The following is a 27,848-nucleotide window of genomic DNA, read 5'->3' as shown; positions in this document are numbered from 1 at the left end:
TTTGGATATTTATTTAATACCTTTGAGTTCTGCTTTGCAATACTCAGTAGGAAAAGCAGTACCTTAAGGGGACTTATAAAGAGGAGGGAGAGGGATTTTTTGTAAGTGCAGAGTGACAGGACAATGGGCAATGGTTTTAAACTGAAACAGGGCAGGTCTACATTAAATGTTATGAAGAAATTCTTTCCTATGAGGGTGGTGAGGCGCTTTAACAGGTTGTCCAGAGAATCTGTGGATGCCTCATCCCTGGAGGTGCTCAAGGTCAGGTTGGATGGGGCTTTAAGAAACAGGGTCTAATGAAAGGTATCCCTGCCCAGGGCAGAGAGGTGGGAACTAGGCAATCTTTAAGGTCCCTTCCAAGTCAAGCCATTCTATGATTCTGTGATTTTCCATATAAAGAGACACAACTGCAATAAAAGCACATCACTTTCTGTTCTTTAAGGGAAACAAACAGCAAAAACCCTGCACAAGACAAAATTGCTTTCTCTTTTGGGTTCCTTTTCAGGTTTGCCTTGTGTCTATTACAGCTCTCCTTTGTAAAAGCAAGTATTGGTCTTCTTACTCCATTAACTACCCCTTATAAAGCTAAAAATATTTGTGTAAAAGGATGAACTGTAAACAATTAAAAAGCAGCTACTGCCTGCATGCCTTGGTCAATATAATGCCTTACACATACATTTACATTTCTGAGTCAATAGGAATGGTAATTGTGTGTTAATAGTAGATTTCATCCTTCAAAAGTTTAAAAGAAGCTATGTCTTCTTAGTCTAGTGAAGTCACTCATTGCATACATCTTGAAGACAGTCACCTGAAGTCTATAGAAAGTCCTGGGGATAGTATTTAAAGAAAAAAAGCCTTGCATTTCTTCATGTGTGACTTAAGGCTGAGGACTTTTATCCAATTTATACTGCAAGGAGAGTGGGAATGGTTCTTGCACAATGTAAAATGTCATGTTTCCAAGAATAAAATCCTCCAAAAGAATCCACAGTTTTAATGGTTGACAGCAGGACTGGATCAAAACTGTTTATGTGGCACAGGCATCACTGAGAGAAGTTGCTGTGAAAGAAGGAGACAATTTTTATGATGTTTGGCACACTCCTAATTGCAGGATCTCACAACTATGCAGCAAGGCTAGTTTGCCTAATGCAGTAAGAAAATTACTGCAGTGCTCATACAGGAGAGGGTTGTCCTCACACCTGACTTGTCTTGGATTCCTTTCCTGATTATCCCGGCATAGAATAGAATATCCTGGAATAGAATAGAATAGAATAGAATAGAATAGAATAGAATAGACTCAGTTGGAAGAGACCTACGATAATCATCTAGTCCAACTGCCTGACCAATTCAGGGCTGACCAAAAGTTAAAGCATGTTGTTAGGGGCATTGTCCACATGTCTCTCAAACACTGACAGGCCTCGGGCATTGACCACCTCTCTAGGAAGTCTGATCTGGGGTTTGACCATCTTTTGGTAAAGAAATTACTCCATATGTCCGGTCTAAACCTTTCCTGGTGCACCTTTGAACCATTCCCATGTGTCCTATCCCTGGATCCCAAGGAGAAGGGATCAGCTCGCTCTTTCTATTTGCTTCCCCTCTTCAGGAAGCTGCAGAGAGCAATGAAGTCACCCCTCATCCTCCTTTTCTCCTAAGTGGACAAACCCAGAGTCATCAGCAGCTCCTCACAGGACATTCCTTCCAGCCTTTCACCATCTTTGTTGCCCTTCTCCAGACACATTCAAAGACCTTTGTATTAGATGATAATCACGGGCAGTTACTTATGAACTATAGATTAAGGAAAGTTACTGTATTTGATATTTATTAAATACCAGTTGTTTTGATTTTGGTGATAATTTTGCAGATCTAGTTTAATGACCTGTACAGAATTAGTGAGTTGGACAATTAGTTGTATGGAAAGTAAGTTCAAAGAAAAGAGATTTGTTCTCTTACCTTATGCCAGCAGATTGCCTTTAGGTAAGTCACTTAGAGTTGTCCAAAAGCTCTTTCATGCATGAAGGCTTAGAAAGGAGATACTGTCAAACATTTTGCAACAATAAGCACAGAACAGTGTCATTGAAGAAATAATTTGTAAGTTTTCACCTGTAGTTTGAGGTGTTTAATACTTTATTTGGAATGTACATTTTTTGTACAGAGTTAGTGTATATGGCCTTTGAATGAGTAGTGTGTTCTTGGGAGACTATTTATTTTGTCAAAAATCCTCATTTTATGTCCTCAAATCTGTCTTTTTGGCAGAACTCATTTTGGGAGAAGATAAGTAAGTGTGGCTGTGGAATCTGAGCAGCTGCTCCATAGGCAGCATGTGGAGGCCAGCAGGCTGCACAACGCAGGCGCAGAAGGAGTGCACAGCTGGGAAAGGTGAGATGAAGCTTCTCATCTCTGCAGACATGCTCAGCTGGCTGCCAGTAATTATACTTGCTTGTCCTGCTACCAGCAACACCATGCCCAGTGTCAGCCCAGAGATAACAAATCAAGTAGGAAAAAAACAATGGATTTCTTAAATGTATCTTTAAACTGTCTGTGAACGATAAAGGAGCCAACACCACTTACTTTTCCAAAGCACTTGTATCTGTAAATTAAGGTTTGCCTAAGAGTGTGAATAATTATTATTTATTTAAGAGCTCTCACATTTCCCTTCACTTCTTCTCCTCCTCTTCCCTGTTCCTTGTTTGTTGGGAAGATGCTATGTGCATTCATGGATATGTGTCCAAAGTGGGAGGCAACCAGAGGCTGCTATATTAGAATATAGATTGGTTGACAGAGTGAACAGGAGTGGGGAAAGAGGGGTGTGGTGTCGGGGCAAGGTAAGGGGAGGGACTACAAAAAGTGTAAGGAAAGGTTAGCAGGAGGGGAATAATATTGGGTTTCTTTGGTGATTAAAAATTTCTGATGCCAAAGCATCACCATGTCTTTGTTTTGGAGATTGTTTTTTAATGAATTATTTTAACCTTTAGTTAAACCTTTTAGTTATACACTCCAGACAAGAAGTAAAAGTTTAGAACAGCTATGGTAAGCACAGTTTTAAAAATTTTTCTGGGATTTAGTGGTCAAAGCAAATGATATGATCCACATTTTTGGCATTCTTGCTGAAATCAAATGCAGGCTACTGTTGGTGTTATTTTTTCACATGCCCTGTTTTAGCCTGTGCCTTGTTGCCTCTGGCCATGCCTCCCCTGGAAGAGAGTCAGAAGCTGTGGTGCCTGATTGCTGCAGGGGTAAGCAGAGCTGCCCCTGCTCTGAACCCCTCACCCCAATGTCTGGACTGCAGGCTCCACAAGAGCAGTCCCTTACATGTCAGCAAATGTTGAGAACGGTGTATCTTAGTAGCAAAACATCAACTAAATAGGACGTTAAAATAAGATACTTCAAGAACAATAAAAACAATTGTAATAAGTGGCTTTAATGAAAACACAGCTATCATGGAAAATATGAACAGAATAACCCCCTTAACTCATGTCCCAAGGATGCATTTGTACTGACAAAAAAATTTGAGACTGGGTGGTAATGAGAATAAAGTCATTCTATACTGAAAGAGCTGCTCAGTTATTACAAGATCAAAAGAGAGTTTCTCTTTCCTTTCAAACACTTCTATTCATCTAAACTTGTTTGCCATATTATTGCTTCATAAAACCTATTTCTCCTGTGTTGAAGTATTTCTTTTCCTTTGTATGTCTGAAAGCGTTTCCTGTAGTTTTTCTCTTTGTGACTCCTTCAATTCACATTTTATTTCCGCCTTCCATTCCTGGCATTAGTTCTGTTGAATGCTGTCTCTTTATGACTTTATTCATTACTCAGTCCTGGAAGTATATTAACTACTGTAACTCCATTAATTTTTTTGCCTATCAATCACTCGTGTAAGATGAAATGCACAGTATTGTAACACAGAACCTTGTGATAGGATCCAGCTTCTTTATACATTAAATTAGATGTTTTCTTACTCCTGTCAAAGTAGATTTAGGAATTATTCTTTACTATTCCCAACTATAGCAGAAATACTGGGGAAAAAAAAGTTCTGAGTATGAATTGCAGTAATAGCCACCTAAAGCAGAAGAGTACTAGGGTAGCTAAAAGCCAATTATTTCCTTCAAAGAAAATTTTCCTCTTCTTAATGGGAAAAAAATTAATTAGTGAACAGCAAAGTTGTAGCACTTACCCTCTGTTCCAAAATCAAAGCATCCTATATAATGCCAGGCTCAAAGTCTGCTACAAATACTGTTTCTAAATAAATACCCAGCTGTGTACCAATATGGAAGTTCATACTCACAAAACACATCTGACTGGGTATTTTCATTAATAAACTTCACTGCTAAAATGTCTATAGGAAGAATACTTTTCAGACAATAGATAAAGCTGAGACTTAAATTTTTCCAGGTAACTACACAAACAAGGAAAATGTTCTTCAGCTGAATGAGTGTAAGTCCTTAACCAAGTAACTCTTTTGGCTATAATTCCTATTGAAATCAGCACTGGCCTCTCTCTTTAATGATCTGGGCTTTGTGTTTTACATATCCGTAGAGGGAAGGCTGACTTACACTCATGTTGTTCCCAAATGTAGACAACTAGATTTGTTCAAGGTTTCTGAACAAGATAAAATAGACACTGTTGTTTCCAAATGATGGAAACAATACATGTTCTCTTCGGTAAAGAGCCATATGGTGGTTTTCTAGATTCCCACCTTTTTGAATGTACATTGTTTAGGTGTGCATTCTTTGAATTTGTGGAATATTGAGAATTAAATTAAAATGTAAGAGAGAGAGAGAGTTTCTCTCCTGATGTTAGCTGAGAGCCATGCTCATGTATGCTGTCTTTTGAATCTGTGCAAACCTCGTCGTGTGAGTATTACTGTTAGTGAATATGTATCTTGGACAGCACTGACACCTTTGCAGGATAAATGGCCATTTCTTTTACTTCTCTTTAATTATTTTTATTTTAGTTGTGACTTAAGTGCACTTGGTTTACTGTACTAGGGCCTGGGTCTTAAAGACGGATGGAGTTGACACTTGCCCAGCAGGTATCCCTTTTGTGGGGGAGATCTGTAAGAGAGCTTGTAGCACAGATGTCTGTTCTGTAGATATATTTCTTGTCTGTGTCATAACTTCTTGCAACATGTAACAGTGATTGGACAGAGTTCACCCCTCACAGGATTTGCACATGCGAGGAATTTTTTCTTTTTCTGTATTTAAGACATTTTCTGTGTTTGCACTTCCTGCTAAATGCTGGACTTTCACAGGTATTATTCCAAATAGCTGCAGAGTAATCCAGCACCTCTGTTAGAGGAAACCAGGACCCTTGAAATTTGCTTTCTTGCTTTGATTTATGACGTGTTTCCTATCCAAAATATTCTTTTTTAATGAGGTCAGTTTTTTCAAAGTAAACTCTGAAGTGGGAAGATAGAGCATTGCCTTATACTTCTTGAGCAGCAGCAGCATCTTTTGAATGTGTGCCAGATACATGACAGGCACTCTGGACTATCACTCTGACTGCCCTGGTGTTCTGGGAAGAACATGAGCCTCTTCTCCTTTGATTTTGAATGAAGGGAAAACTTCTGGGACAAATAACACCCACCTTCAACCCTTGTGACAAGCTTCTTATGGAGGCTCTTCCAGAGTGACTCTGCAGAAGATTCACCCTGGACTTCCAAAGACAGATTGTAGATTGTCTGCCTTTGTGTGAGTGAGTGTTTTTTCGTTCCTAAAGTTTTTTCTTTACTGCAATAGGTCTGATATAGAATCTTTCTCTTTCTAAAATGTTAACTTGCTCAGCACTTAGGATTGTGCTTAGCAATCCAAATGTTGTAATTAAAATGCTGCAGAAGACATCACCATGCTCTGGTTGACCCATGACAGGGTACTTGAAATGTGCACATCTCATACCTTCCCACTCAGAAAAGCTGGGTTTCACAAACAGTGACTCAGAAGAGAATAAGCCACAACTCAAAGAAATACCAGTATTCCAAATGAAAGATTCACCTGATTTCCTATGTGTAGGCCATCAATTAAAACCTACTATTTTTAGATGTAATGTTTAAGTACACTTCTGTTAAAAAAACCTGAGCCTGTGAACCACCAAGGTAGACCTTGGGTCCATTTTCCATTACTTCTTTCTACTTTTGGACAGTTCTCCACTACACACAGAAGAAAAAATTGTTTCCTTTTCATCCTTTCCACGTCTGTGAAAACTACAAGTGGGGAGAGTGAGGCAGGGCTGGTGCTTCCATCCTTGGGCTACACCATCAGCCCTGCCCAGTGTAGTGTGGGCAGTGGGGTCAACACCAGCAGAGCCGCTGCAGGCAGGGGAGGTGCTTGGTGGTTCCACTGCCAGGATGTGATGCTGCGCACGGGGCTGCAGAGGCTTTCATGGTCACTGCTTATTAAACATTTCTGATGCCGACTCAGGAGAAGGGGAAGTTGTGACTCACTGCTCCAAAGGCTGGGCATCTCCACGGGACTGAAAGGTGCAAAAAGCAAGAGTTTTACTTTACTAAGTTACTAAGTCACTAAGCTGCTGGGAGATATGACTGCATACAAGCAGACAAAGCAGATCTGCTGGTTAGATGGCAAGTTTACAGTTTATTTTCTCAGTGTAAGTTGCCTACTGAAACAGAAAAAAATCAAAAATAATAAAGCTTCAGTGCCTAATGCAGCCCCCCGATCCAGCTCCCTGTTAAGATCAGCACTAGAACAGACAGCAGTGCTGGTGGCTGCTTTGTCTAATCTACAGTACCACACTGTTTTATTGACTAACATATCTATTTGTCATTTATTTGTCTTCATCACTTGTGTTCCGAATGCAATTATCAAAGGTGTCCTTACACCTTTAAATCTACTTTGGAAGTAGAGCCACAGCCAAAATGCTAATGAGCTTGCCTTAATTGTAAACACTGAGCACTGATAAGAATGAAACTCCATCCTCTGATCTAAGGAGTTCTTACGTGTTTCCTACTTACACCACTTTTTATCTGATTCTCCTTCTCTTCTGCTCTTAGGCAGATTAATAGGTATCTGAACAGACAAATAACAGTACTACATCTCCTTCACACCCTTTTGACAGACTTTTGAGAGTGCAAAATATTTTTGGAAAATTATTATTGGAAAAAAGATTACTGAATGATCAGGTGGACGGCAATTTTTCAGGCTGGAACAATCGGTTCCCCAGCACTCACATGAACACATTTGTAACTTGTACTTAAATGCTGATGGGACATTTTTTAGAATGTAATAAGTGTGAAATAGCCTGTAGTTTTATCAGTGCTGGTTGCTGCCCACGCTTGCAAAAAAAGTTTTATTGTGATCGTTAAGTTGCAGGTAGGCAGTGCCTCTGGACTGTAAAATAGGAATGTTAGTGTGCAGTGATGAAAGCAAACTTTGCTCAACACCTGTCTATATATATTGCAGGTTTCAGTGGCTGCCCAGCTGATCCGTTCACTCTATTGTCTGGGAATTAAGTCGTGGTAAGTAAGAGCAACTAAGACTGAGTTTTCTTTTCTTCTCTTTTGAACTTTTTTAGCTTGCAAATCTAAAACTCTGCTTTTGCAGTTCAAGGAATGGCAACAGAGAGATAATGTGGGGTACTGGAATGGCATATGAAATGTCATCCTGTTGTTAATATTTTCACCTCGTTTTCCTTTAACTGTGTCTATATTTTAAGGAAGGGATTAAAAAAAATGTAGTTCTGAAAACAAACTGTGCTTTTTTTCTACAATTAGCTGGGTTTATTTTTATGAAATATGATAAAGAAATAAGGTATTTTGCTGGCAGCTGCCACCCCCCGCCCCCTCAAAGAAACTGCCTATAGCAAAAGAAAGTATTGGTTTAACTATCATTTGGATTGAAAAGAAGTGAGATTTTAAGTCACAGTAATCAGTGGTATTGGATACTGGAAAATGTCTAGGATATGATTAATGAAACACTGGAAGGAAATAGGGTCAGTTCGTGTGTTAGCATAGATCTTGTGTAAAGCCTGTGTGCCTCACGATGGCCGTGTCAGGCTATTCTTGATGGAAACATTTTCTTATGCTAATTTGGTTTGATACACGGAGGTAAAAGGAATACATTAGAGTCTAATGTAGTTTGCTCAACTAATGTGGCAGCAGGCAGAAATCAACTGGTTTCTCAGTAACTTTTATTATCAGCTCTTCCACTAGATCAGTAAGTGTTTTTAATGTCATTATTTTTTCCTCTCTTTATTCTTTACTATATATTTTGTCTTTTGGATGAGGTAGATCTATTCTATTTTATTTCCTTGTTGGTGGGGTTATTAATTTTCATGTCATTTTATTCTGAAAAAGTAATTGGTCTATTTAAATACTAGGCATTTCAAGCAATTCACTGGTATTTCCTGGCCCTGGCTCCTCCGTGGAAGTGTCCAGTGTTTTGCTTGGTCATGAAGTCAAAAATGAATCTTTGGGATCTGTTCTCTCTCTGCACATACCTAGATATTAGTTCTCTTTGCTAGTTTATGATTCTTTTTAGTTTTGCTATGTGTTAGATTTAGGCTTGTGAGCAATGAGTCTTACAGATCCATAGGCATAAAAAATGAGCAGAGTGCTCTGTTTTTGTAGCTTTCACATATCTCTTTTTGCCTTTACTACTGCATGAGTTGAAAGTTTACATCCTGGCTAAGCCTGCTGACTTATTCAAAGAAAAAGCCCCAAGGAAGCGGCTGCTGCCAGAGCAAAGGCAAGACTTGTTCCTAGCAAGGCTGAATCATTGCTGGTGTTTATTTAAGTTGTTAGTGGTGCTGTTGCACCTGGGGCTTTGAGAACCATGCAACAGGTTCTGGGGCAAACTATCAGCTGATGTAAAGCTACTGAATGAGTTTGTGCTGGCTGCGGAGCTTTCTTTTCCCGTCTCTACAGAATGCGCTTCTATGTTGCAAGTGGTACATTTTGAGGGGAAAAAAGACAATATTTCTTCAAACTGTATATAAGAAAGGCTGCTATGTAGCTTGGTATTTATTCCTATGAATTAAGTGTGATAAATATTCATATTTACTAAGTCAGATATTTGGATATCAGATTAGCTGATAAATCCTTTTTTAAGATAAAAACTGTAGTGCTCTGGTAAATGATGGAGAAGTGATGTATTTTTGTAGAAAAGCTGAGACAGAAGGAGGGAGAGGGAGAGAGAGAGAGAGAATGGGGAAAGCCTGGCTGAACCCAAAATCTGATATGAAGCTGCTCAAGCAGCCTGTAGGTGCATGTATGGTCACATTGGTGGTTGTTGTAGTTATTATCAGTTAGTTTTGAAAATACTGCTTTTTCTTCAGTACTTTTAATTTCATCTTGGTTTGACTGGGTCTGTTCCCCAGGAGTGAGATTTCTTTAAGACTTACTGCTCTGTAGCTCTGTCAGGCACAGTGTGGCCTTTCAGTGAGCTGTCATGGGTGGAGAGGTACAAACAATGCCAGCCGGGCACACACAGGTGGTAGTTCATTTTCTCTGTGTTAAGTCCAGCAAAACAAACACATTGACAACTGTTTCTGATTTAAAGCTGCAAAGCATGGAGAGTGCAGCTCTGCAACAGAGGCAAAGCTGTTACAGCCCAGTGAGTCACTGAGGAATGCAATATAGGGCAACTGCATGACACCTAGTGTTACTCAGATAATTCCCAAGAGACTTTAACTCTTTGGAATGCTGTAGTGAGAGAGTATGGATATAAAAACCACAGGAGCCCGCTTTGGCTCTGAGTTTTTCTCTCTCACATTTTATTTCAGAATTTGAATGCCATTGATTTTTTTTGTCTATCTCACTCTTAGGAGGAGGAAGGTTCAGTTTCTTTTGAAGTCAGAAAGGATGTCACACATGGCTAGCATTTTCCAAAGGCAAGGAAAGACTATACTCACAACGAAAGAAGCACACAGGATGGTGTGAGAGGATTTGCCATGAGGTTCACTGAAATGGACTGGATTACATCTTGCATAGGCATTAGTTTTCAGACCTTTGCAATATGCATAGCATATTGTGACCTGCCACTTTCAGGAGGAAATTAGGTCCTGTTTCAGCGCCGCTCCCAACAGGTGGATATCCAAAGCACCAACGTGTGTCCTGACATGAGCTCCATGAGTTCACCCTGTGTGCAGGCACCCTGGCTGTCCTGCCAGCCAAGGCACAGCACTGAGACGCCATGGCTGGCCCGGGGGTGGGCAGAGCTCATGACTCCAGCACCTCATCCAGCAATTGTGGCTATCCTGCCTTTGGATCTGGACTGGTGTGTCCAGCTGAACACAGCAAGTTGTTGCAGTGTGCGTTGTCATTGGTCCATTCTCTAATATATTCCTTCGCATGTAGTTGTCTTTGATGCTCAAAAGTAAACCACTCTTAGGGTTTTCATTGTCATTTATATCTTGCGTCAGCAATGTTGGTCTTTTCTACCACACCTGACGTCAGCCTTTCCAAGGGCACGTGTGAGCTGCCAGGGAGCTATTCAGTTGCTTTGCCACCCCAGTACTCTGCTCCTCCAAGGCACACTGATTGTCTTCTGAGCATTTTCTCAGGGTGTTAATGTCTGTATTTGGGCCAAGGAAGAATTCTTAAAGGGAAAACTATAGAATGTAGATTCTCTTTATAGCACAGTGATTAATTAACAGTAAGTAGCTGTGGCTAGGACTCCAATAAAGAGAGTATCAGGTGTCTCTCGACTATCTTCTCAGCTGTTCCTCTTAACAAGAGCTGGGATCTGTGAAATCTGACAGCTTTGGTAGCATTTCAAGGATATAGATAGGTCTGCTTGCATCAGTCCTTGATACCACTCACACAGCATGGGCTGTTCTAGTAATACCTCTGCAAGCCCAAATGCTCAAGGCAAATGCTGTAAAGGCCTCCAGTATTCGGGTCTACTTTCTCAAATCAGAGGTTGGCTAGGGCTCATATGAATAACTTTATATACATACCTATAAAAAACTTCCTCCACAGAGGTGATCAACTCTCATTCTATGATGATTAATCACATAAAGCATAAACAATAATAATACATGACGTACCTGTGGGATCCTGAGCACCTCTGGAACATGGGAGATGCTTATTATGGAAAAATGCTCTGCCGAATTCTTGTATGGGGAGAGTTTATTTAGGAGACATAGAGGCTGTTTGTCTGCTGAAGTTTTCAAGCTCCAGTTTCTTCATTGAATGCATCAGCTCAGTTTCCATACTGTAATCATGCAGGCTGAATCCTTCATTTCCATATTAAGTGTAACAGAAGAGCTGTAGCGCTGATGGCATCTCCAGGGATGGCAGCATCCAGCATATTCCGCGTCTCCATGGTTGGAATAAGTTGCAGCTTCACATCTGACTTTCCAGTATATTTTCATGATTGTATTTCACTTAAGAATCACTTGTGTAGAGCAGTTATTTTTAAAAAGCTCTTTAAATGCTGAACATATATAAATGAAACTTGTTTAACAAGATGGAGGTGCTTTTGTCTGGGTGGGGCTGGAGGTTGTTTTGGCATGGATGAAAATGCAAGAATTTGCTTCAAGGAAATAGAAATCCTTGTTGAAACAAGCAAGAGTGACTTTCTTTCATCTGTTCTAAGATCTTTGTGTATCTTGGGAGCTGCTCTGAGTCTTACACCTCAGATAAAGAATGTGAAAAGCATAGATTTTGCTAATGGAATTGTAGAATAACTTTTCCTGGTAATGTGGAAGGGGAGATACTCTCTTCTTTGTGAAGTGCCAGAAAACAACACCCACCTGTGTTACAGTAAGACACGAGTGATTTTGTCTGTGTCTCTTCCTTCCTGGTTAAAGGAGGAGGATGTGTGGCTTACTGATGTGGGCAGGGACGAAACATTTTCACCATCAGCTACATAAAGGATTATGATTAAATGAATGATTAATTATACTCCCTTAGAGTGACTGCTAACTGCTGGTGAACTTTGTTTACGGGAGCATGATACCAACTCTGACTTTTGGAGGTTGGGCACTGGTTTATGAGGAGCATTGGAGGCAAATGTGCTGACCAGTGTTTCAGACACATGGGTGCCAGATGTGCTGGTTATGGGGCAGCTCTGCCTGCAGCACTGACTGACTTCTGTGGCAGAGAGGGTGGACAAGACAGACCTGAAGGTGAGGCTTTCCTAGACAGGGTTTACTTCTCCCATCCTTTCCACTGAGTTTTTGGATGTGGTCACCAAGTCTGTAGAGGCAGAAGTACTGTGGTACATATTTGTCTTGTCTTTCCATAGTCACCTTCCCCCTCCTTCATGTCCCTCCCTCTGGCTTCCAATATTGGTGAAGTAAACAGGGAGGACTCTTCCAGGCTTGGCCTCCTCTTGTGCCTGGACTAGGTCCATCATGTGGGCTTACGCCTGTGCTGGCAGGATTTGGCCATGTGATGTCATACTTTTAAAGTTATTATTTATTAATATTACAGTGCATGTCAAATGTGCCCAAAAGGGGTTGGGAAGGAATAGGTTCAGAGAGAGAGCCTATGTGAGATGGGTGAGCTGGACCTTGCTCCCACCAGCTCAGCTTCACTTGCAGCATCAGCTGTGAGTTACAGGCAAATACAGACCAGCAAATGGCCACTGGTCTCTAATTGTCCTCTTGTCCAGGCACTCAGCAAGCTTGAAACCCTGGGGTCTTCCTCCGCCTTGTCCAGGATTCTCCTCTTCATGTTTCCACGGAATGAACCAGTAGAGGCAACAAGGCATTGTGTCTAGCATTCATGACCCAAACCGAGCAGTCCTTTAGGGAAGAAATTTTTGCTAAAAAATCTATGTATTGAAGTATTGAATCACCAGGCAGTTGCTTAAATCCAGAAGGTGGAAGAAAGTAAAACAGTTCTCTGACTTCTTGCTGAAAGGAATTGAAATTAATTAAAGAGAAGAAATGCCTACCTTTCGGAAAGCAGAGGAATCTTGGCTTTCATGACCATTAAAAGTGTATGAAAGTACAAATGTGAGATGGAAGTAATTTTTTAATTGTGTACACTAATAAATAAATTGTGTTTTAAAACATAATTGAGAAATCAATTTCCCAACTAGAGGAATAACTCATAAAGATTAGTAAAAATTTGTGTTCAAGGGAAAATTTCTTTTATTTCATTTTCATCTCCTTTGCACTTAATCCTTATCATATTTCTCACATACACTCTTGTGAGGTGAATATTTTGACTGCACGTGCATTTCAATCAACACTACTTTGTTAGTCACAGATCATGGCTCCCTGGCCAGAGGTAGAGAAGCCTGAAACCAATAACTATATTGGGGACTCTTCCAAACAAAACCAGAACATGGCTGGGAAAGAAGGAGAAAATCACAAAGGTAAAGTGCTCACTCGTGAGTTACAGAGGTAAATAAGTTTTGGGGATCCTTGGAGGAGATGGTAAGTAATTAAACAATTTTTTTAATGTTTTATTTCATCAGGCAATGTGGCTTCACTTGGAAATAAAGGGGAAATTCAACCTGCATTTTCCACAGTAGCTTTGATAGATGAGACAAGGCCAGAAGAAGATGATCCATGGGCTCTGCCGGAACTGCAGGACACTGGGGTCAAGTGGTCAGGTAGCCATTTCTCCATAAATAAGTTACCTACATTGTTTTCTCATCACTTATCTCACTTCCTCCAAGACTTAATGGGCATGTTATATTTAGTCAGTTAAGAAAAATCCTGAAATCATGCTTCTTACCCTCAAAACACAAGGAGATACATGGAAAACAGTCCAGCACTAATGTAGTCTTATATCCAGGCACCTGTTGGTCTTTTTTTACTCAGTAGGATGACTATAAAACCAAGGGTCAATCTCAGATTTCATAAGGGTTTTGTCACATACCAAAAAGGTTTTTTTGTGGTAAAAGTAGGTAAACAAAATACCTGCTTCTGCAGTTAAAATGTGATTAAGAACATTCTTTTGGGTTTAATCACACACTGGAGCCACATCACTGTCTTTGTCTCCACTGTCTCCGCTTGTGCACTAGAGTATTCCAGAGAAAAAATCAAGTGATTTTTTATACATAATGTATTTGTTTTGCAGAACTGGATAGAAAAGGAAAAATCATTCGTGTACTCTATGGGATAGGGAAGTTCATTATGCTACTTGGATTACTCTACATGTTCGTCTGTTCTCTGGATGTACTGAGCTCTGCTTTTCAACTGGTAGGAGGTATGAAAATATTAAAATATCAAGAATAAATTATGAATAAGGCAGTAAATTTTGTCTGAGACACTTAATTACAGCTTTACTCTTCAAAAACATTCTTCATATGTGTTGAGATAACGATTCAGAAGAAGTAGCTCTGATTGAACATTGACCTTCATTTGTTTGAAAAGGTCTTTCTGTCTCAAATTCCAGAGAGCTGTTGATGTAGGGGTTATTGGCCCCAATTTCCTAGTAGCTTCCTGTTACTTTAGGGACAGTTTACAAAAATACATCTGTGCATAAATCTACCCCATGTAAAAGACATTTCAACAAGGTGAAATAGGAAAATTGTCCTCTTGATCAAAGCATCTGAGATGTCCCCCAAAACCTTCAAAGATGAAAACTATTGAAATGTGTTTTTTACATTTACCTCCAAGTGTTGAATTCAGGTGATGGACTCAGGAGTGGTTATGAAGAAATATGTGTGCTCCTGAGGAAGTATTTTGCAAACACAGAAAAGTACAGGAACAGAATTAATCAGTATTATTAAAAGCATTTTCCTTAATTCAGTATCAAAAAATACCAAGTAGTAGCATTTAAACCAAGGTATGTGTGATTTTTTGTCCTACAGTCTTTCCTCTGATGGCTGTGGCTCTTCTCTGCAGAGTTCAGCAGGGCTTATAATCACTGAAATGAGAGAATATAAAGTATTTTCTAATAGCTGAGAAGCTGAGAGTCCAGGACGTGAATCTGGATCCCTGGGCTACGTTGTACTTTTTGGGATGGCAAACATGGTTGTATATGTATCAATTAAATGGCTTAATGATCTTTAATTAAACACTCTGATAATTTCTGTGGACATTACCTTGTACTTCCCTCACTCTGAGAATATATATATATTTTTTAATAGGTAAAGCAGCAGGGGACATATTTAAAGATGATTCTGTGCTCTCGAATCCTGTTGCGGGATTGGTGATTGGAGTTCTGGTGACGGTTATGGTCCAGAGCTCCAGTACTTCTTCATCCATTGTGGTCAGCATGGTGTCCTCCACATGTAAGTCTGCTCACAATATCTTCCTAGAGATCACTCATAAACCTTGTCTCAGGTGCAAACATTCCCACTTGTGTTCAAATTGTAGAAGCTTTGGGCATACGAATAGAGACTGTAGGAAAAGATTTTCACAGCTGTTTCCCTGATATAAAATCAAATTTTAAAAAGTAATAATAATGGTATTAATATTAGTAGTAGTAGTACCAGTAATAGTAGTAAGACCACAACTGCAGTGAAAATCTTTGGAAGCCTTGGCACTGAATGACTGATTTTTGTAATTATCTGCATACTTTTGTCACGTTAGGCAGTTACTGGACTTCATTGTTTCTGTGGTATAATTTCAAAATTCTGCACTAAGTAGGCAAATGCCTGGGAAAGAAAACTACTAACCATGGGCCACAGTTTCAGTGGGGATCATGGGGACTATGGGAGCGCCACGTTCCCAGACGGCTTGATTGAAACAAACATGTTTGGATTGGAGTAGCTAATCCCACCGACATCAAGGCACGTCAGGGTTTCACTGATGGTAACAGAAATTTTCACCGAAGCATAGAGCTTGCTGATGACTTTTTCATTCAGTGTTTCCTTTTCTGCTTTCCAGTGCTGACTGTTAGAGCAGCTATTCCTATCATCATGGGAGCAAACATTGGCACCTCGGTTACAAACACGGTTGTGGCACTTATGCAAGCCGGGGACAGGAATGAATTTAGAAGGTATTGTACTTAAATTCTAGAGCTGGAAAATTGTTTCTTCCTTTTTTTTAGGTCTTCTTCTATATTCCCTATCACTACTACAGCCATTCAGCCTTCCTAGATAAGAAAGTCACAAGCATGGCCATGGCAAAGGTATAGTGCTGCCTACATATATGGCTTCATATGCTTGAAGAAAAACACATTGAGTTCCTTTGCAGGTTTTGTGGGTTTGTAAGAATTCACCATTTTTAGTGATCTTACACAAGGATAAATTTTCAAGTGCTCCCACTATACTCCCCACCTTTTATTATATCTTAGTTATGGGAAGGCTGTACAAGAAGTTAATATTATATGAATTTAGTCTGGTTTCCTTAAAAGAGATTTCAATGTTGAAGGCTTCTTAAGTCTACATTAAGCAAGAGCTGGTAACTGGAGAGAAATGAGGTGTTCTGGATATCAACTTTTAGACTGCCACTTGCCATTGCCCCTGAGAGAGCTCATGGCTCATGGAGATGGGCAGTAAACTTGGGAGGGATCGGAGGCTTTGTTACCTTGTCATTTATGGCATACTGGGCATATTGAAATACTCTTAGCCAAAGCCTCTGAGGGAAGAGCTGTGGCTCCTCAGGCTTTGCAGGAGAAGATGGAAGGGGGCTATACACCAACACTTTGCAGGAACATGTGGGAGAGCTGCAAAGCCCTCTTGCCCCAGGAGTGAGGGAGAACAGGTCCCGGAGGCAATGACTGGCTGAGGATTAAAAATGTACCAAAAACAGGTGAGAGGCAAAACAAATATAGGCTGTACAGCCACTTCTTTCTTCAAACAAGTACTCCTGGCGGCCTCATGTTAAAGATCGCTTTTTTCTAGTTTTTCTTGTTTTACTCACCTGTCTGGCTCTTTAGTTGGTCAACAGTGTGGAGCCAACTTAGCACTCCATAACAAAGTAGCCTTCTCCTTTGACCCCAGAAATTAAATTATTCCCACCTTGAAATAGTTTTCATCCCCTCTTTTATAATTTCATATCTAATTGATGTTGTACACATTTTGTTTAATTAAAAGCAACTCTTTTTAAAAAATTTCTTCTTGCAGGGCCTTTGCTGGGGCAACAATCCATGATTTCTTTAACTGGCTTGCTGTGTTTGCCCTGTTGCCTATTGAAGTTATTTCTGGCTATCTCTACCATCTCACCAATGTTATAGTTGAGTCCTTTCATCTTGAAAGTGGTGAGGATGCCCCAGAGCTACTGAAAGTTATCACAGATCCCTTTACAAAGCTCATCATTGAGGTAAGCTCTTTCTCATTTCAAGGAAGCTGCTTACTTGGTTCAGTTACAATTAATCAAAATGCTCTGAGTATGAGAAGGCCTCCCACTCCTTTCTCTGTGTCCTTGGGGTAAAGTTCATTAGCAGATGAATTCTTTTTATTCACATTTCATAAAGCCCCAGCTCTGTATTTCTGGTTTCTATTTCCCCCACATTTCACCTTAGCGATGGCAGACCTAGCTAGGAGGACTGGGAAGGCAGGTGAGGACAAATGCAGCCATGTGGGATGGATGGGAAGGATGCCTGTTGCCTGGACACTGGCAGATAGTACTAGTGGAGACAACCTGCCACAGCCAGAGGATCAGCATAGCACCTGATGATGACACTGAAATTATGGGACATAATCATGTGCACCTAGTGGCCAGGGGGATGCACACAGCACCTGAAGTGACAGTAAATACAGCTAGGCAGTTGTGTCAGAGCAGCTGAGTAAACAGAAAGGATGAGATGGGGTAGTGGATGATGTGGGGAGAATGAGACAGCATTTGTGCATGTAGAGTTGGACCTTTTTCCTGGGAGTAACCTCCCTCCTACCTGTTGGGCAGCAGTTCTAGCATTAGAGTCATGCAGATTTTATATGGTTGAGCTTCCAAAGGGGGTTATTTGAGTAGAGCTGAACAGAAGTATGTGATGCAAGCTGGAATAATGCATTTTTAAAATTCTTTTTATTCTTCTTTTTAAGCTTGATAAATCAGTAATAAATGCAATTGCTACTAATGATGAATCAGCAAAAAACAAAAGCCTGGTAAAGATCTGGTGTGTCACTGAAACCAATGTGGTGAGTATCATGTTAAATTAATTGTCAGGTACCTCAGGAAATATATTACTGATCTGTAGCTGATGCTCCTTGTCCTAGGATTGTGAAATTAGATTTTTTTAATGAGGGTGGGGTTTTTATCAGCAGAAAAAGAATGAAAAAAATTTAATGTAGTTTCTGCTTCACTTAAACTAAGGATGGTCACCAGTGGTGACCTCGACCTGACTGCTTTCAGTACTGTACAGACCCTTGCTGATCAGAACTGGTGGATTGGAGCCAAGTCTTCTACTCCTTTCAAATGCAAATGGCTTTAAACTCTGATACTCCTACCAACTTTCTGAAAGTGAAAAAAATCTGCAACATAGGCCAGAGAAAATATTGTTTCAACCACCATTTATCTACTGATCTAATCAGCTTTAGTTTTACGTGTATTAGGGTGATCTAGTGGCAGCTGGCTCTTTGCAGCTTTCTTGGAAAAACGCCCTTGGAGAAAGCCTCTGTGGGGCTGTGTCCTGTTGCTCTTCACCCAACCAGCCCTGCAGCTTGGAGAAATCTCTTGCTCAGATCAACACCAATGAGTATTTTGGTAAACTATGGAGCTGAGTGTTTGGTTTGCATTGTTCAGCTAACTAGCAATTACAACATTAAATATCCTTTGATTCTCTAATTAGAGTATTCTACTTGTTGGCATGTATAGAAAAATAATTCCTGAAGTCCTGGGGCAGAAGATACTTTAGGACACACCATGGAGGTTGAAATTAAGTGCTCAGCTCCTATTGAATGACAGTCGGGGTGGGAAGTGAAATGCTACCTATGGAGATAGCGCTGGAGCAGGGTTGTGCTCACCCGAAACCCGCTCAGGTTACGCCGCTGAGGCTCTGGATGTTTCACCTCGAGGAGCCCGGGCTGGGGCGGCTGCGCTGCTGCCAGAGCCCGGCCAGAGCCCCGGCCCGGTGCCCCTCACTGCCCCGGCAGGCACAGCCTAACCCTCAGCTGGAGAGCTCTGGGCCCCTGAGTCCTACACAAGACAAGCAACTACACAGAAAGTGTAGGCTGAGGGACGTGTATATTTCTAGATACGCACTTTTTTCTGTGTTTGCCTATATTTTGGCTGTGTGCCTACTGGCCAAGCTTATAGTCAAATTACAAAAAGATGTGGAACCTCCAGAAGTTTCACCTGAACTTGGTGGGGGAAAAGGAACATAATTTAAATTATTTACATTCCTAGTGGGTTAAACTCATTTCTAGCAAAAATTATTAAATAGACTTATGGCAGGGATAAATACATGCAGACCCCATATGTTTAAAGCAAAACAGACATTTTGATCTAATGCAGCTGCTTTGAAACTCAGATGTTTGAAAAAAATTCAGGCAGGTGAGAAACAAGATTGTGTTGTGTTTATAAAGGATGACAGGATGGCGGGCCTGGTGCTCCCTGGAGATGTGGGGGCACTAGATCCATTCCCAATTTTGCCCACCTGCATCATCTGGAGAGGAGTACAAATGCAGGTGTCAGTATGCAGTACCCAGCAAAAAAATATGATTTCTCTTTCCCCATTTCTGCAAAAGAAAATCACTCAAGCACTTTGGAAAGACACCTCGTGTTCAGGAGCATGGTTCAGAGTCCATTTGGCTGTTAGCTGCTCTCGTGTGGAAGTACAGCTCAGTCAGCAAACTCTTTCTTAATCAGCATAAGGATTTATGGACCTGGTGTCAGAATGCAGTATGTCTAGGCTAGGAGAGCTTCTAAGAAAGGCTTTATTGTGGTATAAACAGAAATTCACTAATTTAGTAATGCTAATCATAGTGCTTGTAATTAGCTCTTAGATGGCATTTGGACTTTGAAAACGAAAGTAGTAGCAGCACTTCTGTTTCTACTGACATGGAAACTGAGGCACAGAAAATCAGCTTGAGCAGCTGGTGCTCATCCAGCAAGTGAGGCTGCATTAGTGTTGTAGTATTCTGACTCACAGCCCTGTAGTACTCACCAGACCATGAACTGCATTGAGATGTCAGTAAAGAGGTCTTTCTTTGACCAAGGAAGATGTGGCTCTGGCTGGAAAAGGAACGCCACTGTCCCACAGCTGCAGCCAAACGTGAACCTTGCTCCACAAAACCTGTCATCAGTAGTTAAGGTCCTTAGTTACTAATGGCTTGGTGCTATGGTTATTACGATGTAGAAGATTTGGGGAATATTTTAATCTTTAAATTTTGTACTGACTGACTTGGGTAACAGCACAATCATTTATTTTACAAATGCAAAATTTTACCTTGTCATTAATGTGGTGCTAGCTTACAATTTTGACTTTTTAGTTGATGAATCTTGGTTGTAGTAAGATTTGAAAACTCTACATGAGCTCTTGTAGACAACTGAACTATTTGCTTTGTCTGGCAATCTTTAGACACTGCAGAATGTCACAATTCCACCTTCAGAAAACTGCACATCTCCTGACTTTTGCTGGACTGATGGAAATGAGACATGGACCCTCAAGAATATAACTGAAACAGAGTATATCAGTAAATGTAAGTAGTAGAACTACCTCTCTGCAATATCTCTACAAACGTATATAGCTTTCTAATAGTGCTGACAGACCACTTCAGAGGTGTATCCAGAAGCCCTCGCCTGCATACAGACACATGGCCTGAGGAGCCTGAGTGCTGGTGTAGCTGCACAGCTGGAGTTACCAGCATCATCATGGTATCTGGCTGCAGAAGGATCTCTTTCCATGCTCCCTGATACCAGTAACTGAGGTCTTCAGTATCATGTCACCCTCGATGTTCAGATGGCTTGGAGCTACGGTTACTTTGCTGTAATGGTTGCTAGGATATCTCCATCCCTGTGCATGCCCTGCAGGACTTCCAACAGCCCTTCTCAGGCATGCAGCCAACTCTGGGCAAAGCTGACCCACCATGCAGCTTGAAGCACCCCAAATTTTCTCCTGCCTTTGTACTCCTCTCCGTTGCAAATTGTCACCTAGTTCCTGCCTGCCCATAGGGGAGCCCGCTGTGTATTTTATAAGCATGTGCACAGAAGTGCCCCTCCTGTCTCACTCAGACATGGCTTTTGGGGAGGAAGGGAGGTGGCATTTTCCCTCTTTGCATCAAGCCCTCAAGCTGTGTGTGCTTTGGTCCCATTTTCTTAGGGGCGTGAATGAAAACCAGAGCTGGGCAAAAATGTGGGTATGCTAATTCATTTTCCTTTTCTTTTTCAGGCCAACACCTCTTTGTAAACTCAGACCTGCCTGATCTTGCCATTGGGCTCATCCTTCTGGCTTTGTCCCTGCTTGTTCTGTGCTCTTGTTTGGTAATGATTGTTAAGCTATTAAACTCTGTGCTTAAAGGACAAGTGGCAAGTGTTATCAAGAAGACAATCAACACTGGTAACTATCTGCTTTTCCTGAGGATTGTTTTCAGGAATGACAAGGACACTGAGCATGTTTATTGATGTCTCATGTTATGGAAGATATTATAGAATAAGCTAAAGAAAATACTATTGAATGAAAATCATGCACACTGCTCAACATTTTTTTCTCCCAAGCATGTCCTTTTCCTTAGTTTAAAAATCTATGAACATCTTGATTGAGAAATGTGGCAGATTAACAGCATTAGAGACTAAAGTCCAGGCTCTGTTCCTAGCTGTATAATGATTAGCTGTTAGAAATGTAGTGTTCCGATCCTCAAAAGATAGCATCAAAGTACTGAGATTGCGATTGCCTGCTCTGGCACAGGGCTTGTGTATTCCTTCTAAAGTAAGTTGAAAGAAGTTCGTAGTAATTAATGATCTTGTCCTGTTCCACTGCCTAACTCTCTCTTCAGTAGGATAAGGCAGCCTTGAATAGTGGTATTTTTCTGTCTTTCCCTGTGCTGTCCAGGTGTTTCTTTCAGCCTGGATCCACTGAGTGCAAATGTTGGGGTTTTTTTTTCACTAGGCTGCTTTTCCTTCATACCCTCTTGAATGGAGAGATTAGAAACTGTAGCAGAGAAAAGCAATCCTGGCACAGATCTCAGGCTGTGGTTGAAGTGAGGGTTCACAGAAACACAGAAGGCAACGAAGTGGTCCCCAAGCTGTCTTCTGGGCAAAGAACACTGCCCAAATTAAAAACAAGGGGTAGAAAGCAAACAGTTGACATGCACTGCTTATTTAATTTGGGATCTCCTCTGTGTTCCTTTGTGTCTTCCCAACTGATTAAGTCCTCACTTCTCAGCTCTCTCCATAAATATGCAGACTACAGGGGACATTTGTGCCCAGTTTCCCTAATCAGTGTAATTAGCTGTCTTTTGCAAGGGTTAACAAGTGAATTTCTAGGAGATAATCTGCTTGAAACAAGTCAGAACAAACAAAAAGCTTGGTTTTCTCAGGATGGCTTCAAAGCTTTCTGAAGATCTGATCCATGCAGTGGGTGCCTGGTTGCTGAAACCAAGGCTCTCAAGACGCCCAGAAGCTTTTGTGTTGACCTCTGCGGAAACATTTCTGGTACCTAATTGTATCACAACACACATGCTACCCTGGTCAGGACAAATGTCTACCTAGACTAGTATCCACCTCAAAGTGTATCCAGTGGTGCAAGACTATAGAAGGAGCACAGCAAACAGGATAAATCAGAGTAGTAGAACTGACCCCAAATGGTCATTTGAGACCCAGTATGCAAACAATATATCTACATTTTAAGTGCTTAACAGTCTTCACTGCTGTGTCACAGCAGTAACATAGATCACTCTGTTATGCTAACAGCAGTGTTCTCCCTCTAATTTTCAGATTTTCCATTTCCTTTTACTTGGCTTGCTGGATACCTGGCTATGCTTGCAGGGGCTGGTATGACCTTCGTTGTCCAAAGTAGTTCTGTTTTCACATCTGCTATTACACCCCTTGTTGGTAAGTTGTAAATACTGTGTTCTTTATCCCCACGTTTTATCTTTTCCATCATTCTGAAACCAACTCAATCCTGTTTCTTTTCTTGTAGGCATTGGCGTTATAAGCATTGAGCGCTCTTATCCTCTTACCTTAGGAGCCAACATTGGCACAACCACAACAGCTATACTTGCAGCTTTAGCAAGTCCAGGGAGTACATTAAAATATTCATTACAGGTCAGTATAAAACAATGCTTTCTTGACTTCATTTAGAATTTGTAACTTTTCTGAAGAAAAACCTGACAAAAGTGGCTGTGATGCAAATATGCCGTTCATGTTGTGCCTGACTTTGTGTGTGCTGTTAATGACAGTGTATTCACTTCAACTGCTAGAGCAAAAAGATTGCATTAAACATTCTCAGAACGTCAATATATAGTCAATCTTGCTGTCATAAATTGTCTTGATCTGAGTGAATTGATTCAGAACTGAGACAGAGGAGGCTACTTGACCCGAGTGTGGGGTCTTTGCAGCTTGGAATTCAGTGCCCACATACTGACAACCCTCTGAGGGTTACTGACTTCCTTCAGTAAGCTCCCTTCTCTGGACCCTAACTCAGTTCATGCAGTGTACAGGGACTCCTGTAACCTAAGTGAAGGCTGCACAATCCTTAAGCTGGCAAGCTCTCTATCTACCTGATGTTGCAGTGAGCATCATGGCATCTATTTTTCTCATGGTAAATGTAATTTGAGTGGGTTTTATTGAATTCAGTTTTGCCTCAAACTCTTTGAAAAGTAGGAAGCCTGGCTTTGGCCTCCCACTTTCCACCCAGTATAGAACCTGGCAGCAGATAACATTTGAATGAATGCTCTACATCAAAGAGTGAAAAGATAATGACGTTTCCTTGGTGAATAGGATGAATGTTTTTACTAGCTAAAATAAATCAAGAAAATTACAGAAGTCATTTTATTGTCCTCAGGCATGATAGAACAGATGTAATCATGAGAAGATGCTATCTTGATAAAGCTCAGATTTCATGATAACATGCTGGTTTTATAATGCACTTTATAAAAAACCCCTGTACTTTCATATTTACTTTAGTCTGATAACACTTACAAAATGAAAATAAGATAAGGTGAGCAGGGAATGTACTGTTTTGTTCAATTATTCTTATTCTAAGTGACTTCTAAGATTTAGCAAGTCTGCACCTTTTAATGCTAATTTAAAAAAACCCCAAATATTTAAAGTGTGTGAATCAAAAAATTATAAAGACCCAAAGACAAAGACCCCCTCCAGGAATCTCCTCAGTGCCTTACAAACTTAGAGCTAGTTTTTGTAAAATCGAAGTTTGTACTATTAAAAATTTCTCTGTAACCTGTGTGCATTATCAAATTTGTGCTTTCCATGTTTTCATTGAAAATTTGTGGATGCAGAACCCAATAATGAACAATTCTCACATGGTTCCCACACCTTATTGACAACAGTACTGTTTCCTGAGAGATGGAAGTAATTATCATGTGCATAGGAGCATCTAAAGGCATTTTAGCTAATGAAATTCTCACGTTTTTGCTTTCAGATTGCCTTGTGCCACTTTTTCTTCAATGTCTCTGGGATTATTCTGTTTTATCCGATACCTTTTACCCGCCTGCCAATCCGCATGTGCAAGACCTTGGGAAACATAACAGCACAGTACAGATGGTTTGCTATATTTTATCTTCTCCTCTGTTTCTTTCTTCTCCCTTTGTTTGTATTTGGTCTGTCACTGGCAGGCTGGCCAGTCCTTTTGGGTGTTTGCCTTCCCCTGTTTGCTCTTTTTATTGCTGTGGTTGTAATTAACGTTATGCAGAAAAGGCGGCCACATTCGCTGCCTGAGAAGCTCCAAAACTGGGATTTCCTACCTCTCTGGATGCACTCCCTAGAGCCCTGGGACAATATAATTATGTCTTCACTTGCTTTTTGTGGGAAACACTGCTGTGGCTTCTGCAAGTGTTGCAAAGTCAATGCTGAACAGGAGGGTGCCAAAGACAAGCAGCTAAAAACTATGGAAGTTTATGAAAACACCATGGCAATGGCTGATGAAGAAAGAGGTGGAAGAAGGGCACCAGCTGTAGCTTGTGTTGACAAAACAGGCACAAACAACACAGCTTTATAGTACTGGATCCATGCATATTAGCAGAGATACAGCATAGGACAGCCAGGCTCATCAAAACCACCTTGGACTTTGCACTGAGGACAGAGTGAACATTTTGTTAGGTTTCTGAAGCCAGTGATACATCACTCGTCAAGGAATGGAGTTAAACAAGCTTGACAGAGTCCCTAGAAAATCTATGCTCAGTTGCAAAGCTAATGACAGATTTGCTCACAGAGGATCTACTGTGTGGTACCTTCCTCCAATGTTATCAGTAGCAAGCAAAAGAAATCCTGATGTAGTCCCATGAAGAGAGGGATGAAAGAAGTGGCAATCAATTCAAACTTAAAAAAGCAAATAAACAATGCATTTGTAGAATAGCCTTTCTGACCTACTGACTCAGCAGAAATTCAAAGTACCTAAAAAGCCCTGGAAATAAAAAAAAAAGGGGGGGGGGGGGAAGGAATGCTAATGTTTTCATTGGCCTGTCTGCAGTGGTCAAAATGGAAAACAGTAGCTTTCCTAGAATAGACAAAATCTATTCTGTGTGTGAAGGAAAATGAAATGGTGGGACATCCTTCAGAATCTCTGGTAGTCCTACTCTGGCATAAGGGTGCACATAAGCCCATTTGGAGCCCTCTCTGTCTCCTCTGACAGTGGAGACAGGGGTTATAATCTTTTATTATCTCAGGCTAAAGACTATAAAAGTAATTGCTGCTCCCTCTGGCTGCTGAAGGTTAAGCACTCCGTATGGAGACATCAGTTGGCTACCAAAGCTCTTGACTGACTGAGGACGTGATTGTGCGGCCGTTCCTCTCCCTAGATGGTCCTCTTCAGTCCTGTTCACCATGCAATCCCACAACTATGGGATGGTACAGGAAGGAGGACAAGTGGCCAGGGTAGGAGAGGAGAGAGCTATGCCAGCTTGGGCTGATGCCAGAAAATCTGTGTGCAGCTGTGGCTCCATTTGCCTGAGCCACAGAAGGAGTTTTCAGAGTAGCAGTGGAGACTGGCTTTAGACCTACAACAGAGGGAGCCTGCAGAGCAGATTATGGATAGCACAGGACATCTGGTAACGTTTACTGGAGAGAAAGGAGTTTTCACCACCCCTTTGTGCTCCAAACCGCCCTGCTTGGAAATAATGTGAATTTTACTGGCAATTGTATGTAGCAATCCAAATCCCAAATAAAATCCATAAGGAGTTTAGTCACTACAATGTCTAACAAATCCATAGGTAGTGCAATACTTGGTAGGAAGCTGCTTGTGCTCAAATGTTATCTTTATTTATTTTTTAGTAAATGCTTGTGAGATTGCTCTGAATCATGGGCTGACAGAAGGCATAATTCCAAGGTCAGAAAAAGATCATTTCAAAGATGCACTCAGTACTTCTGCTGGTCTTCAATAGCTTAGATGTTAGTGAGTATGGAATAATATCTGAAGTCCAATCACTAACGTTACAAAAAAATTTAGGTGGCTGATTGTAAATCAAGCATCATTTAAAGCCCATTTAAGTGGCTGAATTTTAAATTAAATGTGTAATGAAAATGCTGAGAAGACCCTTAGCGTAACACAGCCACTCAGTGCTGCTAGAACACAACTACTTCCGAATAGTTGTTTTCTGTAGAGCTTGGAATTCAGTAAGTTAAATTCAGCAATCAGGTAAATACATGCATTTTAGAAGCGAAAATTGTTTTAATTTACTTTTTAAAACTAACATTAAAACTGGCAAACTATGTATTTGCAAATTTCATTCAAACTGAGATTCTGACTGTTTCTGTAATTGTGAGCCAGTGACAAAATGCTTAGAATCAGAGTGAATTTCCAAAGACATCTAGTTTTGGTATAATTCTGCTCTTTTGGAGTGCAATAACAAAGAGCAGAATTATGTCAAATGTTCTTTTTAAAGTTATTTTCCTTATCCTTCATATAGTTGAAACAGAATTTTGTCAGCATCTCATTTCTAAAGTGGAATTTTTATATTTTCAATAATTCTTCTTCATTTTATTCTCACAATTCTGGATGCTTTTTGAATCTGCTCCTTTAAATCCCAGTGTGCATTTCTCATGCCCTCTTTCATTGGGAAAAATATGAGAAAAATATCCAGAATTGTTTTCAAGTTTTTTAAAGTTTCCATTGACCACCCATTGAAAGAGGAAACATTTTAGTCTACTTTTAGTCATTTCCTAAACAACGTGCACCTTATTTTGCTTCTTGAAGTAAAGCCGTCAAGAAAAGCAATTCTTTTGGGAAAAGCAATTCTTACAAAAGAATCAGTGTAATAATTGTCAGAGATATCAGTACTTTATGGTTCCTCTTTGTAACATCTCCCCTATGACCTCCTCTCCTTGCTCCAGGCCATACTGTGCCATTGTGTTAAGCAGATTCCAACAAATATTTCTGTTTAATACTTGACAGCACGATATATCCTGGTACACTCCCCCCACACTCTTACTAAAATATATTTACACTTTATTTATAATTGTTTGAGTGTACAGAATTTTTCATAAGTTATAGAGAAAAAGGCTTATGATTGTATTATATATTACATATTTGAAAACTATGCAATGTTTATCTATAAAAATGTAAAAAGGAACTACTGTATATTTTGTAATATAACTTTTCAATTGTTTGTAACTGTGTATACTGTGTATTATGGAGGCTGTTGGCTCCATCAATAGGCTACTTAAAGATTGTTAGTAATGCAGAGACAGATTTCTCAAAGACGGAAAACACCTATAGACTTTCATAATACGGCTTAATGCACAATAACTCAATGTTTCTAAAAGATTTGAGTTTTCTGTAATGAGAAATTTTGGAAAACAATGTTTCTAAAACACTTTTTTAAACTCTTAAACACTTTAACTGTTTCAAGGACAGTATGTCTATATTTTGTCATGAATATTCATCTTGTCTGTCCTCATGCATTGAATGTAAAAATAAAGAGAAGTTTAAAAAAATA

General features: G+C 40.3%; 1 protein-coding gene and 1 long non-coding RNA gene across 4 annotated transcripts; one reads left to right on the top strand and one right to left on the bottom strand.

Moving 5' to 3' along the window:
- Positions 1–339: 339 nt before the first annotated feature.
- LOC121676693 lies at positions 340–10,033 on the bottom strand. The gene is made up of 3 exons (XR_006020537.1): positions 9,859–10,033; positions 1,948–2,030; positions 340–1,056 (listed from the first exon to the last, which is right to left on the bottom strand). It is a non-coding gene; the product is annotated as an uncharacterized LOC121676693 (long non-coding RNA).
- On the top strand, positions 6,955–27,848 carry SLC34A2 (solute carrier family 34 member 2). 3 transcript variants are annotated; one of them, XM_042053552.1, is made up of 14 exons: positions 6,955–7,319; positions 7,410–7,465; positions 13,163–13,277; positions 13,380–13,517; positions 13,988–14,116; positions 15,003–15,146; positions 15,745–15,856; positions 16,926–17,121; positions 17,841–17,936; positions 20,318–20,438; positions 21,128–21,295; positions 22,672–22,788; positions 22,877–23,001; positions 24,338–27,848. In XM_042053552.1, exons 3-14 carry the CDS (start codon positions 13,172–13,174, stop codon positions 24,911–24,913), a joined length of 2,028 nt encoding a protein of 675 aa, XP_041909486.1. In that variant the 5' UTR covers positions 6,955–7,319; positions 7,410–7,465; positions 13,163–13,171; the 3' UTR covers positions 24,914–27,848. The 3 variants fall into 3 exon arrangements, with proteins under 3 accessions (XP_041909486.1, XP_041909485.1, XP_041909487.1); XM_042053551.1 differs by lacking the exon at positions 6,955–7,319 and having other exon boundaries at positions 7,333–7,465; XM_042053553.1 differs by lacking the exons at positions 6,955–7,319; positions 7,410–7,465 and adding an exon at positions 7,980–8,162.

This window comes from Corvus kubaryi, unplaced genomic scaffold, assembly GCF_017639235.1.
Source record: "Corvus kubaryi isolate FWS band 111438036 unplaced genomic scaffold, C.kubaryi_AGA036_p1.0 split1-131, whole genome shotgun sequence".
Classification (NCBI taxonomy): Eukaryota; Metazoa; Chordata; class Aves; order Passeriformes; family Corvidae; genus Corvus; species Corvus kubaryi.
Note: the sequence above shows the minus strand (reverse complement) of the source record. Positions and strands in the feature narration are given on the sequence as shown.